Here is a 22,349-nt window from a genome sequence, read left to right as displayed (position 1 = left end):
GAACATTTATTTAGTGAAAGAAACATTCCCTGCAGAAAATCAATTTTAAGGACAATAGGACAATTGAAAGGATACAGAAGTGTAAGTGTGTGTACAGGGAGAACTGGGCATCCTAATAATGAACTACAGATGAGAAATGTTAGAAAGGGAGAGATTACACATCTCTAACTGGCTTGATATACTGTCTCCTATTAGTTTATAACCCTTCTGCATTAGAAGCAAGCTTGTGTTGGTCTTAATTCTCCCTCGTAGCTTATCTATGCATATATTACCCTCAGACACAGGGATACAACCACAAAGAACAAGATCCAAACTCAGGCTGATCCAAAATTTCTTGTCAGAATATACTTCTAAGATTTCTGTCATCTCCAGGCATAAACCAGAAACTCCTCATACCTCTCCACCACTGCCTTGAACCCTTCACAAAGAACCAGACTGGGAGCCAGACTGGCTATGGTAAAGATAATTAACCACTTAATATCAGAGCAAGCTGTAGGCCCCACACGTACTGAAACTGCAGTTTGCAGAGGAAGACCATGAAATTATTAAAAATCACCATATAAACCCATTTAACCATAACCAACCAACCACAATACCACACTTCTCAGCTCAAGGAAATGCGACCTATTCAATTCCTCAGGCCAGCATCCCCAGTCTAAACGTAAATCCTGAAGGAAATCTGTCAGCAATTAGTGTAATATTAAATCAAAGGCACTGAACTGGGTAGCTGCTAAAAAATGCATGTTTGTCTGATCAGACCCTGGGCTTCTGTGCATAAAATAACAGCCATGGAAAAGCACTTTCTTGAATAGGTCAGCATTAGACACTTCAGTGGCTGTTTTTAAATCTCCGGTGAGAAAGACAAGTCTCCTGGGAGACCTTTGTTCCTTTTGAATTAAGGCATGGCCACACAGAGAGCAATTCATTAAAAACATTATTAATTCAGAGAATCAATATATCTACAACTAGCAATGCTAGCTAACTAAACTGGATCTTCTCTGCTCATCACATCTCTCCTAAAACTGTCCTTGAATTGAAATTTTTAAGGTGCCCCAAAATTTTGAAAGCATCCATCAATGGCCAATCTGGTAGAGTCAGAATATATTTGACCAAATACAGAATCTGAAGCACTAAAGGACAAGACTGAGTAGATACAGAGAGATAAGGCAAAAGCCAATAATCAGGAGTTATCAACTTATATTGCCAGTTCCATGTTTTTATTGGAATGCTTGATTTGCAAATATTTTCCAAAAACCCCCCAAGTTCTTCCTCTTCCTGTGTAGTATTTCCTGACTCTCCAGTTCAGTACTCAGAAAACAGGGACACAACAGTTTGACTAGGATATCTAATCATAAAAAGCATTTCTTAGGAACATTATTCAAAATGTTCTGCTTAAGTTTACACACTGATTCTAATTGCCTCTTCAGACATTACTAATTCACTCTGAAGCTTCCTTATGGTTTGAACTTGCTGTATCTAGCTTCAGTTTATTTAAGAAATGATTCCTGAAATCTTTTCTCCACAGTTTGCAGCACATTGTTGGCTGTACTAAGAAATGTCTTTGTTTTTTAAGTCCAGCAAAGAACAGTCAAGAGTACAAAAGACAAAAGGTAAAAAAAACAAAGTTATTTTTATCCAGATAGTGTAATTACATTTGTTTTTAAGAATGCATTCAGGAAGCCACAGATGCAAGAGACCTATTCCCACTCTAATGCACTGACACATACAGTGATGGACTCAATGATTAATACAATGTTCAAGTCCCTGGGAAGATCTCAAGTCCATCACATTAAACATACATAATATCATAGCTTTGGTTTACAGCATTCCATAAACTCAAATGACAAACTGCAGGCTTTGGTTTTGAACAGAAATATAAGAATAACCTGACAGTTCTCATGCAGGGGGAGAGCCACTGAGCCCAAGGCACACTGAAGCACTGGAACACAAGTTTATTATATGCAGATCCCTTGTATAAAGTTCATTCCAAACCCTGAAAATTCCAGCATGCATTCTCTCCTCCATACTACTATAGTCATTGCAGCTTTTCTTGCACAGAAACATTTAATGCTGTGTAAAAAATAAAATTTAAAAAATCATTAACAGCAATTAAAAATGTATATTTTGAAGCATATTAGTTGATTTAATAAGCACCACATGAAGAAAATCAATGAATATATGTTATAAAGCTCTTCACATGATCACAGCAGTGCCTCTAGCAATGTTTATCTTCTAAATTCATGCCAGTATTCTAATCTAATGCCTTTATTGGCGGTAATTTCGAATCCCTAAAGTGATTTCTAAATGTTATTTTAAGTTCAAGAGTTGCTAACAATCTTTCATCGTGAGATGTACTGTTTGAATGTTACCTGTTACAGGGAATACTGAATAAAAATTGTTTTCAGAGTACCTCTTCACAGCCCCATTAGTATTAGGCCCTGTTGTTTTCATACAACAAATTCCTTAAAACCATATTCACGTTCAGGCACACCAATATTCACAAGAAAGCCATTAATATCCCTTGGAGTTTTGTTTAAAATATATTAATCTGTAACTTCTATTTTAATCATAAATTTTGTATACTGGCATGTGCTAATAGAAGATGCTAGAAATAGCAGAGTATCATTTTACAGAAAGCAGGGAAAATGGATTAAATCCAAAGATGTCTCTATCTCATTCAGTGACTGAAACGACTTAACTCTATGAAAAACAAAACTGAAATAAGTAATATATTCCCTGAAGGAACTGTAATGAGCTCTACAATTAGCAGCGAAATAAATTCACTATGAAACAAACACCTTTGTAGCACATAGCATTCAGGTAAGAAAATGTTGGGAGATTCTCACACTGGGAATTATCTATGTTCCCCTGGATAGGACACCCACGGACCCAGGATGGCAGCAGCGTGTCTGGTACCTTCTCCTGAACTCAATCCCAAACACACAGGACTCCACACTCGGACAACTGCCCCAGAAACAAACTGTTCCTTGAGTTACAGACTTTACTAGATCATCTCAATTAAAGTTCATTTTGCAGTGTATGTCAAAACTAACATATTTTCAAGCATTGTATCTTTCAATTCTGTATTAAGATAAATTTTAATTCGAACAACACCTGAACTAACACCTCCTTCCCAGCAGATTGCCTTGCTATGGATATGGATATGGATATGGATATGGATATGGATATGGATATGGATATGGATATGGATATGGATATGGATATGGATATGGATATCAACCAGCTTCTTTCAATTAGGTTCTCAAGACACAATATGCAAAAAAAGCACATTCCAAATAATCACTTCAGATCTGCGTTTATCTGGCTTTAAACTCTGCCATTATCTCAAATCCCAATCCCAAAGATGCAGAGGTATTTATACTCCAACCCATATGTTTTGCAGCACAAGCTCTGTAACATACTGGTCCCACTGAAGGTATCATGGTCCTACTTAATTCAGTGGCAAGTTTCCCATGTCAGTGTATGAGAACAGTTCAGCTGATGATTACCAGTGGGATAAAAAGTATGTCTTTGTCTCTAACATGTGACAGAAGTGCTTTGCCAATGGAAACGTCTGTCCAAGGTCAGCAGTTCTGTTACCAAAAGGTTCTGTTACACATGAGCCAAGTAAGAAAATACTGCTGAAAACTACTTTGAGAAGTCATTCTGACATAGCTCAGGGCTCTACAGTCTATATAGCCTTCTCTAGACTTTGTAGAGTTGGTAATGCATAGCTTTTTTTCTTAACAGTAAAAAACCACTAGAGTAAATAAACAGACTGATGAATACATAATTAATAGTTATGAACAGCTATTATATAGCACTCCAAAACTGGACTGCTTTCTTTCCCAACAAACACACATTAGAAAACCAGCATGAGATGTTTCCCAGGGAATTTTAGATACACCTCATGGCTCTATCAGAGTTAGTCTGTTTTGGCTCACTAAAACACATGAGTTAATGTTGCAGCCCACTCTCAACTTGACTGCTAAAAAATTTTCCTTTATCACATTGACACTTCCTACAGTAAAGATCTACAAGAATTGAAAGTCTGAAAGGAATTGGAATACATGCATGGGGAGAAGAAAATACTCTATTTGTGCTGTATAAAATTCAATTCATTCCAAACTGGAATTTTATGAAAAGTTAATTACAAAGTTCCATGAACAACCAAACGGCCCATCTCCTTTAATCTGCATATTCTGACTACCCAGATCAAATTCCAGAAACACTTTAAAGCTTTATATACGACTATCATGCTTTCTCTTTTTAACAGAAGTTTATTGTTTTCCAGTAGCAAGAACTTAAAAATTTTATTCTGGAATCACTCCAGCTTGTGTGTAAAAGCCAAGAATGCAGTCCTCAAAATGAGCAAACCTCAGTAAGCTGAGAAACATTAGAACTGTGCTTTTTACTAGGTTCACAGGCTTTACAAAAATGAGCAATAGACTACTGCAAAACAGCTCACAAAAGCAGTTTGCTTTTGAAACAGAAGCTTTCAAACATTTGGATAACTTTTAGCCGAGTTTGAAACTCATATTCTTGCCTGCTTTTTCCAGCACCTCCTGATTTTAAACAAATACCTCCTTGTGAGCACTTTCCAGACTGCTCACTTGCTTAGTACTTTTGATGAAAGTGTGGAGGTTGGTAAACCTGCTTAATGAAACCACATGGAACTCAAGACAATCTCCTAAACAGAGAAAAACAGGGTAACTGATACCTAGGAACACCTGTTGTCATCTCCTAAAAAAAATAAATCTTAATGGCCTTGAGCTGACTTCCAATTTTGCATTAAAGAAACTAAAATGTACAAAATGAAAGGAAAACCAAAAGCAACCAACTTATGCTCCTTGGGGAAAAAAAAAAAGGAATGGTGCTTACAAGCAGCTCTGATGGCTACAACTGGCTTATGATGGAACAGGGTATTGAAAATTCAGTTTTGCAAAGCTTTCCACTTTCCACCCACCCATGCTGGGTTATTTTTCTTGCTGCTGCTGCAGCAAAAGGGTAACTTTTTTTTCCGTTTTTATTTTTAAAGTTTGAGACTTCTGCTTATTACCACAAATATTGAGGAAACAGTAAATGCCAGATCTGAGTTTCCAAGTATCCCAGCTCCACCAGTGTTATGTACACTATAAAAATGCATAAATTCTGAATGCTATTTTATCAGTGAGCAATTTGTGACCACCATTATGCCAAAAAAACCAACTTCACAATTACCATTTCACTTGTCCAATAAATTTTTTGATAGCCTTTCTCCTAGTTTCAGCTTTCTGATCTGCTTGAACATGTTCATTTCTGTCCTGGGGTAACTCACCTGCCTCAATAATCCAAGTTTATTGTATAACAATGTAAGCAGAGTGGCTGGAGTCTTCTAGGCTGGAATTACATCTTCACAAATTCCTAACAAGGGAGGGAGCTGGCAAATTTAGCAGACTAAATCCATACCAGCACTTTTAATAAAACATATGAAATGGATAAAAACAAAAAAAGAAAATATGATAGCATAAACCAAGAGCTCAGGGGATAAGGAGTTAAGGAGTAGCATGGGAAAGAAAAACTCTGTCACTTTCCCATACATGCCAATAGCCTGGTTATTTTTAATCAAAAATGTTACTCTCTTTCTGATCTGCCTATTACAAAAATGTTCAAGTGGCTCAGGACATTTTAATATAGTTAAGGGAGTTTTTCTGCCAGCTGTTTTCAGATGCTGGCACATAAATCTGACAGAAAAATTGTATTCAACTCCATGATGTTATATTTTAGTAATGTGACTACTTTTCACTGCACTGCCAAGTCAGCTATGTTCTTACCCATTTTCTACCAAATGTGCAAGTATCTGTGGAAATTCTTTAGATAGAATTATTGCTTTAGTTCATCATCAATTAAGTTAGTGTTGATGGATGCTATACAAACTGTTCTCATGAAAAAAGGAATGCTGGTGTATATTGGTATATAATGCATCAAAACCTGATTTGGATAAAAGCAGGACAAAGAAGAACTGAGAAGACCACCCAGACAACAGGTTCAGAATATTTGGCCTTCTTGAACTGCAGGTAGCTTATTCTATTTCTTAAATTTTGAAGTAAATTTTTGGTAAAATTATGGAAATCACTTTCCAGTTCAGACTGTTCCCCGTAATAAACTCCTATCTACAGGCAAGATTTCTGTAGAATTCATTCCAGCTCCACAGGAATTAAGGGGAAGAAAGTAGAAAAGAGAGTGAAAGCAATTCCATAACAAGCATCTGAGCAGCAGCTGAGATGCTTTACCCACCAGAAGAGAGATAATGCAGCTGTCCAGCATGAGGACTGCCATTTGAACTTCTATTACAGCAAGACAGTTCTAGCAATAATCACATCAAGCTAGCACAGTTCTCAGGTGGCTCCAATTTTATCATCTGCAATGGCAATTTTTAAGACAGATCTAAGGATGGTGAAGAGAAAACTGAAGGGTGAGGGGCAGGTTTTATAAATCATAAGCAACTCTTCTCTCTCCAGCACACTCATCAGAATTGCCTACAAAACATGCACAAATGTAGACCAACTAAGGGCTTTGTAACCTGGGAACACGACAGGTTACAGTGGGAAATGCACACAAGACTGATGTAGATCTGGTATAAATTCCACATAATCTCTAATTTGTAACCCATTATACATATCTAGAAGTATACATTAAGATGTTATGTAACTATAAATATACCAGGATCCTCCATGGTTTTGAATTAAGGATCTACTTCAGAAAAAACAACTGTACAAGAACCCTGGATTCTATGAATACCTCCTCAATATCAAATTATCTCAATAAAATATTTATATACTTTCACTTTAAAAGAACTGAAACTTTTTGACAGTCAGAAGATGTTCTTTTCTGCTCAAGCAGCCTTTTATATAAACAAGCTTGGCTGGGATTCTTGACTGAGAGAGAAGGTTAATGATGTGGGAAAGGCAAACATCACAGCGGAACAAACTAATAGGAGACACTACAGCCAAGTCAGACACAGAGAAATAGATTGTAACATGTCTACAGTGCTTGTCATACAAGATCAATCTAGAATTAAGAACAGCCAGTTAGTTCTGATCAAAACACCTGTTTAATGATTTATTTTCTTTCCTCTCTTCTTCTTGACATTGATTTCACACTGCTCAGAAGGCCTTTCCTGGCATAACCTCCACCCAGTTGCACTAGCACACAAAGCATTCTTCATTCACTGAGATGCAACTTACCCAAATAGTTGTTGCTCTTTGACATCTCAGTAATGTTGATTTTAGTAGCTCCTTCAGGAATTTCCACTATCTTGTGGTAGCCAAGATTTGTTAGCGTGTGTTTGAAAACTCCAGACACAACTTTGCAAGCAGTGTTGTCCCCTCCACATATTCCACACTTGTCAATCACCTTGTCAGAACCCAGATAGTCGTCACAGCCAATGCTCTGCAAAATAAAGTAAGATTTCTTTTTCCAAGATCTTACAACTACAGACTTCGGAAATAACAACTGAGAATAGTATGACTTTCATAGAAGAATCAATTCTGAAATGATTTTGTGAATTAGCATTGCAGCAATATCTTCTGTATGGAAAAAAGCAATAAAACCCAAAGGGTTCTCAGACTCAGCGCTTTCAAGGAAGCCAGCAGGTTTTCACATATTGCCTGGCAAAATCCAAGAACACACTATGAGCAGTAATGCATTGATCATGCTGATTGCATACTCCTCAGCTGAAAGAAAAGCTGAACAACATTGTTCCCACAGCTGCTGCTCAGAAAAGAGGTGGAGAGCTGTGATTTTGCTATAATTCAAAACAGGCTAAGAAGCAGAATGACTTCCTCTATAGTCTTGTCTTAATCTCCTCTAAAAGTGAGCACTCTACCTATTCTCACCAAAAGAGGTATGTGAGAAATCTTTATACTGCATCTAGACAGTTAGAGAGGAAACTCACCTGTTCATTGAGTAGAAAACCTTCAACCCACTCAGTAATACACTTGGACAGGATAATTTAAACTAAAGTAATTTCCTAGAATCATAGGATGATTCGGGTTGGAAGGGGACCTTGAAGATGATCCAGTTCAAGCCCCTTCACCATGGGCAGGGACACCTTCCACTAGACCAGGTTGTTCCCAGTCCCATCCAACTGATCTTGATTTGTACAATCCATAAAACACCTTCCCTAAAAAGAGATGCTAAAGGAATCCTGGATGACCAGGGATATAATTGTATTTTTGCAAAAACAACACTGGTGGCCATTTTTTATGAAAGTTTAAAAAACAACTTATCTGAGATAAATCAGCTTCTGTTTTGTGACAACCCAGAAAACACTTCAGCAGCAAGCCGAGGAAGAGATTTGATGTCCTGGAATTTTGATATTGGTTAAGGCCTAAGTATAGCCTGGAGATAAGTAGGAATTTGTGACTGGCTGACAACTAAGCAGCATACAAACCATATGGGGTTTACTTCTGGAGTACAGGCTTGAATTTGACTTGACTAGTGAGGAAGCTCCAGATCCTTAGGAGTCAACTTTAATACAAGCAGCAGATATTTAATATACTTCATGACAATACCTTTAAGTTATTAATGACCAGAAAATCAGCTGCATGTAATTGGAAAATCTGTATTCTTCAGAATAAAATTTGGTTTTATTTGTGAAAAGGGTAGAAATGCCCAACTCAGGGCTTGTTGTTACAAGCATCATTGTACTTATGTTTTGGAGACAAGACATTCCCCAAACCCTTTAAAAATATGGCATAGCTGATCTAGCCAGCACCAGGATGTCCAACCAAAAACCCCTGCAACCCACACATCCCCAAAAATGACACAGGCTACTTTCTGACATGGCATGAACCATTTTATCTAGACACTTTCACACAAGGACATTGGGGGATTACAACAGAGGAGACTGTCATAATACCAGACACCTGGGGTTCCACTCCTATGGTATTCCACTGATAGCTTACTCAGGAGAAAGATCTGAGAGTCATCAACAAAGGAATTCCAGCAAGAACTACAAATATCATGGAGTAGTAGGACTTTACAGTAAGACAAGTATTGGTTTTATTTACAGCCATTGAAGTCAGGAGTAGTATGTTCTTCAACTTCAGCACATCAATAGCAGTATTGGAAAATCTATGAAAATCTCCCAATCCTCAAAGAAAACATAATTAATTTCTGTCACAGATTTTGAAACTAAATTTTATTAATAACTACTTCACCATTGTGTTCTATAATGAGATACAAGAATAATGATGTCCACAAGGTGGCACTTACAATCCTTGTGAAATCAAAATGTAGGTCTTTGTAAAAGAATTTTAAAAAATTAATTTCTTACACCTAAACACGAAGTTGATATTGCACTTCTTTTCAAATTAGCCTTTACCACATGAGTAACAACTCCTGCTGCTTTGTTACCAGTAATACAGTCTTAAAAATGTCAACCCAAGGACTTCTTTTGCTTTGGAATGAAATAAAATGTTCTACTAAACCGAAATGAAAAAGAAATCTCAAACTGTTTCTTCTTGTAATATATGTTCTCCTTGTCTGGTGACCAGGTGGACTTCATTTATCAATCATAAATAAATATTTTAATCCAAATCCTCATGTCTTTCCTCCAAAGAAATCCTCACTGACTTCAAAGTTGACATCAACTGGAAATTTGCCAAGTCACAGAAGTCAGTCTCTTTACAGATTTGTCATGGCCAAATTATATCAATTCCATGGTCTTCACAATGCAAAATTTATTAACAAATTTAGAAGACTTTTGAATTTAAGTGTGTCAAACAGAAGTATGTTGTTTGTTTTTTTTTTTACAATCGCATGAATTTTTGTGCAAGATTAAATCACTCCCACTGAGTCTGTGCCTTGACTTTAACAAGGCCTTCAGAGTTTCCCTCAGTATCAACAGCCACACTGGAGAAATTCAGACTGGGAAAGTTGACCACAAGGTATTGACAGTAAGGTATCACAGACACACTGCTCCTGCAATCCTTTCCCTCCAGGCAGGAGGCACAGCAGATTAGGAACAAGGAAGCACATAGTGCTCTGGCATCTGAAAGCTTTGGCTCCTCAGCTTTCGGAATTACAGTCTGCATTAGTGGACTTTGATTCCTTTCCCAGACAGTCAGTTTCTGGTATTTTCACCCCAACTTTTATTCTCCACTAGGAAGCACACTAATTTTTCTATGTTTTTTCCTCCAAAGTCTAAGCAAGTCTTCGTACAGATTAGCTGGATGGCTCTCCCCTCAATGTGGGAAGAAGCTGAGCATAGATTAATACTACTTTTCTCTGACTACTTTAACCTTCACATATGATCTTATAGATTTAACTCCTACAATTAGATAAACATAATTCCTTTTATTTCTCTCTGCCTGTGAAGGACAGTAAATGGGACACCAATGGAGATGTTATGATTGCTAGAGAGTAATAGCCAGCATGTGCCGTTTTAATAGAACAGCAGGGAAATGTCAGCACAGCCTGTATTTGAAGCATTTTACTGCATGTGCACAGACAGTGCAAGGTTTGGTACGGCATGTTCTTCAGTAGAAATGAACTGAACAGGCTGTTCAGCAGTGAGGAGCCATGGCTATACTTGAGCAAGAGATACTTTCAGAAACCTCCCAAGGCAGAACACAACAAAGCCAGCAGAACCTGCCTGTCTCACTTCAGTGTCTCACACATCTTCAAGGTCGCAGCCTAACCCTCATTTGCTTTACAAATCAAAGGAGCAATGTTGAGAATTTACATTCAACCACAAGATAACAAACAAAATTCTAATGGCTCTCACCTGATTTGTGGTTAGCTATAACCATAATTTTTACCCAAACACTTGATCCTTTTTTGGCTTTAACATATTTCCTGCTGTCCACAGGCCCAACGCTCACAAATCTTTGATGCTATTTACAGCCCCTGATGACTAGATTGTAGTAACATCCAGATGTGGTCCACCTAATTTATCACAGATTTTCTCACCTGCACAAGCTGGTTTCATTACCTATCCGTCCTTTATGCTGAACTTCATTTGGTTTGATAAATTTTAGGCAGTAAGAAGAAGCAAGTTATTTATTTTTGACAACCTTAAGAATTCAAATTACATTTATAGCATGTAGATATGCACCAGTTTAGTGAAAAAAAGCTACTCACACAAAGACATATAAAGACTCTTTCACTAAGATATTCAATAGTTTCTTACTGGCTAGAAAATTACTTGAGAGAAAAAAGGTTTTATTCTTGTTACAATAGAAAAAGTAATGCCATCCAGGAAAAGTAATCATGTGAAAAGATGGTCTTAGAGATATCAACTAGTAACAGCTAACAAAAAAAGATTAAAAAATCTGAAGTATGCATCTCACACTGATATCTCTGACAGATAGGAAAACAATTTATCTTCTGTTGTCTTAAGGAAAGATACTCTAAATGGAACTTGTAGCTCTCCCATACACAAACCCAATGTAAGGTCTATGAAATCTGCCTAAACCTCCAGCAATGCAGCAGCAATAAAGACCTGAAATACAAACAGACCATTGCTGGCTGTCAGCTATCAAAGTCAAAAGAGCTATTCAGCTTTGAGACCCCACTCTACAAAGAGCTTATTAAAGGAGTTTACTCAAGTGTTTTGAAGTAACTGTGTTAGCAGCATTTAAGAGTGAAGAAGATGAAGAAGCCTAATCCTAATATGTACATTCCACTGGCAAAGGTGAGTGTAGGGCTTGCGGGCGTGTCCCCATTTGATCCCATACAGTTCAATCAGCAGCTCTCACTGCTGCCTGGGTTGGGAGGAATCTGACCCACTCCCAGGAGCTTCTGGCACTGAATCCAGCCAGGGGCACATGACCCCACACAAAAGGAGAGTAGTTTCACCATGGCTGGACCCTGGGCCAGGCTGCTCCCATACATACCTGCTGGAGACCACTCATTAGAATATCCAGGGTCCTGGAGCTTCAGTTCTGAGGCTTTGTACTTTCAAGCTGATCAGATTGCTCACATTCACTAAGAATGTAAATACTGTGATAGAAAAAACCACCAGAAGTACCTCAAATTGAAAGGTTGACATTTTTTTTTGTTATCTGAATGTTAAATTTGCAACTAGAAGCTCCATACCCTGAAAGTTCTAATGCTCAAGAAGTACAACAGATCCAAACAATATATGCACCTCTAAAATGCACTGTTTTTTCACATCAGAAAATTCAAAACCCAAGGACAGTAAAGCTGCTCTAGTACAAAAGCAGATTAAATCTAATCTGAAATAAATATTCCTAAATCACATATTAACAAAGCACTCACATCTGCTTGAATATACTGATCTGCTGCAAATATGCCAGATTACTTGATAGCCTAGATTCAGCAAGACTAAGCAAACTCAATGCTTCTATTTATACAACTCAACGGGAAAAGCAGAAAACCATTTCAGTATCTAAGGTCAGATACCAACTCCATACAATATAGTTCTTTAAGAAAGGCATTTTCTTTCCTACAATTTGTATACAAAGCGCATATTTATGATGTGGATCATAATGCTAAAGCCTTCAAAAATGCACAAAGGACTTGGATATACAGATATACTGAATTCAGTAACAAAGCAGTCTGAAAATTAATGAAATGATTCTCCAAATCTAACCTAAATTGACCTTGCTGGCAACAAGAAACACTTAAACAAAATAATACAATTTATGTAGTAGATGTTAATGCTGTGCCTTTTTAAAACAACTCTTATCTAAGTGGCTAAAACGAATGCATGTTCAGCACCACCCCAATCATATCTCAGTATAATTGCTGGCAAGTAGTACCATGCCCATTTCAGGATTCAATGAAACGTCTCCACAATTCTCTTGAAAAGAGTGGTACTTCAGAGAACAAGTGTAAAACCCTAGATAACCTCACCAAAGTTAAAGCTGTTTCCTCAATGCTACACATCTGACTCCCTGCCAACCCTGAAATTCTGCCTTTTAGTTCATTCCTGAGCTTTTACAATACCTACCATTATTATTTTCTGGTTCATGAATGTCATAAAGAGCATAAACAAACAGTAATAACATTTGAAGCCAACCTGAGGAAGAGAGTGAAGAACACAAATTCTTTCAGTTATGAGTGGTGTTCAGCCTCTGGAGCACTTAGATACAAACACTCACCTCTCCCACACAGCAATGAGTCACTGCTCCTATGGCAACTATTTCATTGTTTCAAGGGACATTCTTTGGCAAGGCAACCTTTTGATGCTGTTTTTGTCCTGCCCTTTAGGAACAGGAGATGGAAAAGATGCCAGTCCATGTTGCTATTTGAATGATACAAAAATACAATCTGTTTCTTCTGAAAAATCAGAAGTGGCAGAGCAGTCACTCCACAGAACAAAAGACAACTCCATTGGCACAGCCTGGAGTGGAAGCCTCCATTCAATACAGTTCTATTTTCTCCATCCTTGGTGCTGAACAGCTACACAGTATCACCCCAATTAACATCCATTTAAACAACATGAGTGATTCTCCCAAACAAACACAATCTATGTATTTACACAAATACAAATGCTCTGTCTCCTCACTATATGCAGTTGTAACTGCATACTTGCAAGTAGTTGCAAAGAACTCTTTCAAACTTACAGGTTCAAGTTATCTACTTTTTAATATTATTATTGCAAAGCTCTATTTGAGCTTTCAGGACTGAAATACTAAAGTTCGACCTGTCCTACACAAATTAATATCCCTCAAAACAAAGTTGGGGGGCAGGGGAGGAGTGTTGTGCAAATGCCCTGGAAAACGTGGAATCTCAATGTTCTGGAGTTTTACATACATCTGTTGACCAGAATTTAGGAAAAGAGGCAGTGCATCCTAGCCCTGTTACATGAGCTCTTAACATTGGCTTAACTGCACCTCCTGTGCTTTTGTCCAGCCTCACCTGAGCTGGGGAGGCCACACATTTGTGATGCCACATGTATGTTCATCCATCTGTACATACCCAGAAACACACACACAACAACCTGCTCTGCTTTGCACTTCTTTCTTCATTCCTACCTTCTTTATTTTGAGGCATTATGTTCATTTCAACACTCATACTCTTCCTTTCCTAATCTCATTCTTTGAATATTACTTACTTTAGTACCTACACAAGAAGCCCTTACATCTAATAGTTTTAATAAAGCTAACTGCTTTTAAGATGTTTTTTTAGGAATGCACTTTTTTCAAAAGTTCAGTCCTGGTTTGAATACCATTATAGGCTCCATGCAGACAGAACCACAACCACATTCACAGTGTTTTCTCAGGATGGAACTCATTAAAGGTTTAGTTAATTTTGGCAAAAGTCTGATATGCTTGCAAACAAATGCAATTGCACCACTTTCACAACTGACCCAATCATTTCTGAGTTCAGTCCACTGCTATCCCTCATATTCTTACAATATAGTTTGCTCTAAAATGTTTAGAGATAGCAACTCCTGCTACTACCTTTCTTCAAATCACTTGTATACTTGAATCTTGGGGCTTTTATTTCCAAGTGCTTTTTCTCATAATACCAAAAAGAATAGAGTTTTTTGTTTTGTGTAGATATTCCCTCACCTCCCCAAACTTAGAAAGCAAGAGGTCTCAGTGAAGAATCATTTCATACAAATGAGGACATAGGAAACTGGAAATTACTAACTGGTTTCAGACATTACTAGCATTGCATTACAACTCTTGTGACCTGCTCTAACACAAAGAAAATCCAACTCTTAGAAACAATTTTGTAGGAAAAAGGAATGTATGCCAACTTCTGCAGAATACAATTTATAGTTAAGTACTACTGCATCCCAACACTGCTCCCCAAAATACACAAACCTTTCTAGACCACACAGAATTCCCAGCTTCATTCTGTAACAGATTTACAAGTTTTACCTACTTGCTATGCGTAAATAAATGCCCCCATGGGTTAACAAATACTTGCATGTCTCGCAATTTCAAAGTTAAAACAAAGAAATATTTATTTTTTCTGAAAAATAAGGCACAATATATAAAAATATCCCAGTGTAGTACTCCTGTAAACTTCTGATTGTTCCATGCTGCTTAATGATACAGAAGTCAAGGATAGAGACTATGTGAGGGACCCTCGAGAGGGGGAAGTTAGATTCACTGTCTTTCTAATAATTCCCTATGTGAAAAGAACTCTAGCCCTTGCCAACAGACTAGTCCCAACTGGCTTTATGCTAGGGTTGTGTTTATTCAAGTGTTCTTTATGAAGAAAAAACTTGGCTTTATTTCAAGGTAAAGAAAAAAAACCTCCAAGCAGCAAAATATTTTAAGGACAGATGTCTGATCTTGAAACAGCAGCTAACATAGCCAGAATATATCTGTGCAATAAATACTTACTCATTAGCCCTCTCTTTCAACTGCATGTATTTCTTTTTATCCATGATGTTGCTCACTGTTCTCTGTTATCTCCTGGGACAACTTTAATTAATTCCTTTAATTCTAATTAATGTGAAATTCAATAAAAAGTGTTTGGGTTTTTTTTCCCCTCCAAGGGTTTAATTATGGCTTTTGGAACTGTGCTACCAAGAGGTGTGAGGTGCACGGCCCTAACAGCAGCAGCACCCAGGAACTCGATCCCTCAGGACTCTCCCCTGAACCCAAGGACCACTGTGACCTGTGCTTCATCCTGCACTTGGCTCATGTCCTTACTTCCTCTCCACCTTGGTGCACCCATTCCAGACTACTTGAACTGATTAAATTTCATGACCAAAGAAAGAAAGAAATACAAGCAGAGCTGGTAACTATAGTAATGGCTAATATTTTCAAATGCTTTCCAATAGTATCCTGTTGCTTTTAGATGGGTATAGCTCTGCCAAAACTTAACAACCCACACTGAAAATTTCCTTGCCAGAGACTTGAAACAAGCTGAACATTTATTTTCAAAGAAAATAAACAGCAAAAATAATTTTATTTTTTTCCAAAACCTAGGATTACATAAAACTGTGTGTTTTGCAAGTATTTTTAAAAGAACTTATAACTGATTTACTCAGAAATGCTTGCTCTTTTCTTTTTAAGATTAGGGGCTCAAAACTGGCAAGAAGACTGAGACAGTAGCAAGGATGTGATCCTTTCTCTTCTTATGAAAAGATGCCCATGTCTAGTCAACATTTAAAGCCCTGAGTATCACCACAGCATTTGGTCAACACAACACACAAGTTAGGGACTGGGCAGTACAACACTGAAAAAAACCTGGTCCCACTGTGCATGCTCCAGAATTTCAAGTAAACTCCAGCTTCAGCCTACAAATTGGTACTGTCATGACAGAAGTGCAGGGAAACAGTTACTGAAGCAGCTCAGAAATGGTGTGTCCTGCTGTACATGACTGAGGAACATATGGTCAGGGTGTGCTAAGGACACAGAGACACTCTGGAGCACAGTGTAAAGGAGACATGTTCTCCCAGCATAGAAGAGGACAAAAGAGGAGAGGATGAGTCATTTACAGCCAGAACCTGCAGAAACTGTACCAAAGAATCCTGAGTCTTAACATTTCAGCTGTTCAGCAACAGCTGATACCAGTGGCTTTTATCTAATGACTGCCAGTCTTCACGAGAGTCAAGGTGATTTCCTGATGAAACTTCTTGGAGGAGCAGGAGTTTGCAGCTTTCCTTCTTTAAAAACAAAGCTTTTATGACAGTTCCAAATATTCAAAAATGACAATATTCGAGTACATATCTCAGTAAGCTCTCAAACTCTCCTTATCCCTGCCTCCCAAACTCTGTATGAATTTCCAAGGTCAGCTAGAGGTGCAGAGATGTACCCCAACACTGCACCCATAGTAAGGAGGTGGGATATACCACCAGCAGGTAAGAAACATTCTTTCTTTGTAAAAAAATGCCACTTACCTTATTGAAAGGTCTGGCTTGCCACTTACTGTTAGGCATTCTATAAATGCTCTTTTGGACCAAGGCATGGTGAAGGGGAACAGGCAGTACCAAGTTCAGGCTTCAGAATCTGAGTTCCAAAGAGGGCAGAGTGCAAGCAGGCAGTGCTCTCATTCTTGACTGCTCATGTTCATTTTTACAGCAGATTCTCATGGTCATCCCTGGACTGCTCCCGAGGCTGCATGGCCACGCTTGTGTTCCACAATGGCAGCAGGCCAAGGCCTGACAGAGCAAGTTTAGAGACACCTACTGTGGCCTGACCTCAGTCCTCCCCTGAAGAAACACTCCAGCTCTTTAAATACCAGAAAGTCATAAACAGCCCAGAGGAGGAAGTGGGATCACCACAATTTCACCTTCAGGATGCCTACGTATATCCAACTTCTCTGTCCTCTCTGTGGTTTAGTAAGTCACAACCTGCAAAGTCATCCTAATGCTCCAGAGAAAGGGACTGAATCCAATATTCTCCCTACTCTGAGCTAAAAATGACACCTTCCAGACATGATAAAGTAAAAATTAACAGGTTTTGGCCTTGGGCAAAAAGAACATTTATGGAATGCCTAACCAAGTAACCCCTATCTCCTTTGATGGAGGAATTATCAAGCACTGATATCCTGCAGCAACAAGAACTGAGATGTTCTTTCAAGAAACTCATATCAACAATGGGAGGTAATTTCCAAGCTTGACTTCTACACCAAAAACTGGAAGCTATTGTATTTATCATGCTAACAGCAAGGCACATGCATCTTTTTCCTAGCACTTTTGTTCTTGGAATATATAATCCATCTGTTAGTAAATTAGTTCAGCCTCGGGGATTATGTAATTTTCTCACTCACACACTATATGGCAACAATTACACACAATTTCAGTTTCAGTTGTATTTTAGACATTTCAAAATCTCTCACTCCAAAGTACCAGCAAACTCACTGATGTAATTTAATTGTTACACATTATTTGTGCCAAGACATGACAGTTTGGATTAATCAGTCTGCCCATGTATGATCCCCAGCAAAATCACAAAAACAACTCTTCTAGGGCTCTTACTCTTTAGGCTTATCCTTTTTACTCCAAGGCCCTGATGCAGTGCACTATAGGAAGCCAAAGTACCACGGCATTTTTGTTCAAGGCAAATCCACACTCAGGCTCTTGCCGGAAAGAAATACAGGTTTTCCTCTGGCTGTAAACTGAGGGTTTTGTTCCATTTAATTCTGACTTTTTAAAATTTATTACTCTGCCAGTGAGTGTTTTTCAAATAGAAAACTGTTCATTTATTTCATTTAGTTCTCTTGTACCTGCTGTGGCTTGCAGGAAAAACACTGCTTTGCTAGCTGCTGTGAAGGATTTGAATCCCATTCCTTTTTCAATCCTGCATGCTTTTCTCCAATCTTTTCTGTCTACTTTATCACTCAAGTATCTGTTTATTCATAGCAGGGGGTAGGGAGAGAGAAATGATGAATAGTGTTGTGCTTAGCCTCCTAAATACTTTATCTGGGCACTGAACTCAACAGTAATTCTGCTACTTCATTTACTGGAAAAAACCCACATATTTCTCAATCAGGCAAACTCTGTGGAAAAAATGTAGCACTTTTCCAGAATATAATTCACGAACAGCTAATGAGATGTATGTCCCATCTACCTCCATTTCCCAGTGTCTCTGGAGTGGGATTTACTGAACTGGTCCTACACAACCAGCAGGCACTCTGACTAATACTTGCTTTGGTATAGCAATTTCAACTGTCCAATGCAAACACACATGCCCATCACAGTATGAACAGTGGAAATTCTTTGACAACCAGCCAGACATTCTGGACAACTGTCCTCTTGCCCAAGATTTTTCTGCTTGCTCTGTCTTCTAGAAGCCCATAGCCCAAGAACTCTGAAATCATTTTTATGCTATTCAACAAAATAGAATTAAAATCTATTTTGAGCACATTTAGTCATCTAAGTAAATGTACTTACATGTACATATAAATGTATATATATGCACAAATGTACTTTTATGGTACATACAGTTGATAAAGTTCCTTTTTCCTTATCAGATTCTCACTTCCATACAACTTCTCTCTGAATTTGAAATAGTTTTCAGTTCTTTAGAAGTGCTATTTAATTGTGATTCTCCTAAAAATCTACTTGAATGTGCACCACCATACAATCACTGGTTAACTACAGGGACACAATACTATCAGGTATGAAGAACTGCAAGTTATGACTACAGTGGAGACCTTACTCTGAATAAGGCCCTGAATGAGGTCTTCAGGACTGAGCCCTAATTTAAGAATGTCTCACAAATAATCAGCAATTAAAAAAGAAATGTCATAGAAGTGTGTACAGTAGCAACAAAAACTATACAACATCCCAGAAAAATATGCTAACATCTACATTTAAGGGCTTACAAATGCAATTTGCTTGCCCAAATTGATGCCACAAGGTATCTAATACTGGTATTTCATAAATAACTTAATAATTAGTCATTGTAAAAATAAGACTAACTATAGCATGCACCCATATGAATCTATATAACAGAAAAATCTGAATGATTTCCTCATTGCAATTCTGCAATATGTATGAATACTCACTTCACACATATACACAAACACACACACCAAAAAAAAAAAAAAAAAAAAAAAAAAAAAAAAAAAAAAAAAAAGCAAAATAAACTCTTCTTCCTAGCACTAAGTAGTACAAAACAAGTAACTGCAAAAACAGGCAAGTACAGTGTCAATAAAAGTTCTGGCAAACTTAGATTGTTCCAATTAGAGCGACAGCCAAAAGCTATATGGAAAGAGCCAACGAAATACCAATGGCAAGCAGGGAAAGAGCCAGCCAAGCCAACATACTGTTTGGTTTCCCATCTGAGGAAGGAGAGAAGGAAGAGAGGTGAATTTCCACCTGGAACAAATTCATAAAGTAGTCCAGAGCACAGAATTCTGGCAGCTGTATTTGCTGTTATACTGAATCAATATCCTGATCAAATTTGGCAACACTCAGGCAAGCATCTGTTTTCTGCATTCACCCCTATGTAAATATCCAAGAAGCAGAGCTCCATCTGAGGCAATGGAGGAGCTTGTGTGAACCAAGGAGGACAATTCTTCAGCCTCAGGGGAACCATAATAGCGAGGTTTTCTCACCAGCTCTCTGCAAGAGAAAGTGGAGGGAACCAAATTTTCTCTCAGCACGTGAGCACCATGCACAGTGTGCATGTAGAACCACACACAGCTAACCATGTGCAGTTTCAGCAAGTCTATTACATAGCAAACCGATCACAGTGCACAAAGCAGCTGTGACTAAAAAAGGCAATAGTATATGAAGCACATCATTTAAAAATGGGCAATAATACAACAAAGTATTAAGAAACCCACAACAAACTTGAGATTAAATACAATACAAAGGAATAAAAAAGGGGGAAGGTTAATTAACCAAACCATAACCTTACACAAAGAAAGTAGAGATAGACTGAAAGTCAAACAGAAGATTCCAACCCCTTCATGAGTCCTAAGAATCCCTTAAGTCAGCTGGGTGGTTATAAGGAAAAGTACTAAAATGCAAGTAATGCTTTTGAAAACATTATGGAGGTACAGTTCCACTCAATCCAGATCTTTACTTCTCCAAGATTCACCTGAACAAAACAATCTATCAAAACAGTCTCTAAGAAGTTTTATTTTATGTAACTTTGGAACTGGAGATTGACAGGATAATGCCCTCCCTAATCTTTAAAATAATAAGGGAGCACTATCAAAAATGTGCAATATCCCCTTGTGCCAAAATACCTGAAGGCCCATATAAATTGCTGTCAACAAGGTGTCGTCAATTTGCTGAAAACCAATGCTCTAATCAGCTATGTTATTATCCAACATGTATCTACAGCCATGTTATACAGGCAACTTATTGCACAAGAATAAATATATTTCCATATGAACATTCCAGATCGCATCTATATTGCTTACATCTACATTTAACATCCATATCATTAGCAAATTAAATACGATACATGAAAAAATTGCCTGATAATTCAGTACAAATTAAACTCCAGAGCTGAAACAGAAGACTGATAGTACCGTGTTGTTTTAATAAAATTTACTGTAAGTGGAAACTACTTAAAGAGCTTAAAGGAAGGAAAATTCTATTACATAATACTACCAAACTGTATTTTTAGTGACGACAGACTGGCTGTGAAATTATAGCAGATTGCAAAGACATCAGTGCTGGCTGAGGAAAAACAGTTTTAAGGTAAAGCAATCAATTGAAACATTAGTAATCAGTTTAACAGAGGATACAATGAGAGAATTTAACAAGCAAGCAGATTGCACAGACTTGTCCCCATTCTGATGCCAATTCACTGTCGATGAGTCATTCTATTCCTATGAAGAATTTTGAACCATTTTTCATTAGTTAGATTACAGTTATGTCTAGAGAATACACTGTAAAGAATATGTTACACAAGCAGTTTATTGAAATGTTCCAAAAGACAGTACGACACAGTGTTGTCATAATTAACACTGACTGACATCTTCAAAATGACACAGAAGTCTGTGTACAGAATTGGATCAAAAATATCCAGATTGTTATGAATGAAAATACTTATGAGCTCCAGAACAAACAGCCAAGCAACAGTTTTTTAAAAAAAGGCCTGTGCTGCTAACAAAGGACAGCTTTCAAATTCCCAGACCTCTGCAGGATTGTTCCCGATGAGTTTCTGCCAGTGTCTCTCCTGCTCAAGAAGTGAAGGTGAGTGAGCTGTGTGGTAGTGGGGACCATTGTACCTGTCAGACTACAAAGATGGCATGCTAGGAAAAAAGATTCTGTGATCCAGCACTGGTGCTGAATAAATTGTCTGAAGTGCAACCTAACATGAAGCAGAGCCAGAAGTTTCCACTCCTCAGTGCTCTGCACATGAAGCGAAGCCAAGAGTTTCCACCACTGTGTGCTCTGCAGCATAAGACCAAATAGAAATTCAAGCCCACAGCTAACAGGACAGGAGGAAAAGTAATTCTCTGCTCCTTCAATATACTGAGCAGGATCAATGACCAGGAAATTCAAAGAGCTTATGCAAGGAATACAGACTTGCAAAATGTAGGCAGAGAAACTTTGTAAAGATCACAGAATGAAGCCTATTATGAACTCATCATATTATGTTTAAAATATTTTCTTTCTGAAGAATTTAGCCCAGATTGCAACTACCATTTCATATGAAGCTGTAAAAAAGTCACTACATGATGTTCCTTACTATATATTTGTAAAAATTTCTAGGTGTAGATTGGAATTCAAAGAAATCATGATTTAAGTCAATCTGTGCCTTTGTGGTGATTAGTCAAAAAAAGTTTGTTTCTATTATTCTGGATACAGTGCATACTATCTCAGTATAAAGGAAAGTTGGTTGTATCATAGAGAGTTTTAGAAACTAAACTAGAACTAAAAAAGAGCATAAATATTCTACTTTCTACCCTTGAGCAAAATTTGCAGCACTTTGAAGTTCTAACACAAAACTTTCAAAGTG

The 22,349-nt window shown here is 37.7% G+C and overlaps 1 protein-coding gene across 1 annotated transcript in view; it reads right to left on the bottom strand.

Moving 5' to 3' along the window:
• The window catches only part of THSD4 (thrombospondin type 1 domain containing 4), a 209,720-nt gene that overhangs the window by 43,224 nt on the left and 144,147 nt on the right, over positions 1–22,349 (bottom strand). Inside the window, exon 8 of the mRNA XM_056499785.1 lies at positions 7,227–7,431. Coding sequence (XP_056355760.1) covers positions 7,227–7,431 — 205 coding nt within the window. The remainder of the gene's footprint in view (positions 1–7,226; positions 7,432–22,349) is intronic.

This window comes from Oenanthe melanoleuca, chromosome 10 (assembly GCF_029582105.1).
Source record: "Oenanthe melanoleuca isolate GR-GAL-2019-014 chromosome 10, OMel1.0, whole genome shotgun sequence".
NCBI lineage: Eukaryota > Metazoa > Chordata > Aves > Passeriformes > Muscicapidae > Oenanthe > Oenanthe melanoleuca.
This window is presented reverse-complemented; position numbering and strand designations above follow the sequence as displayed.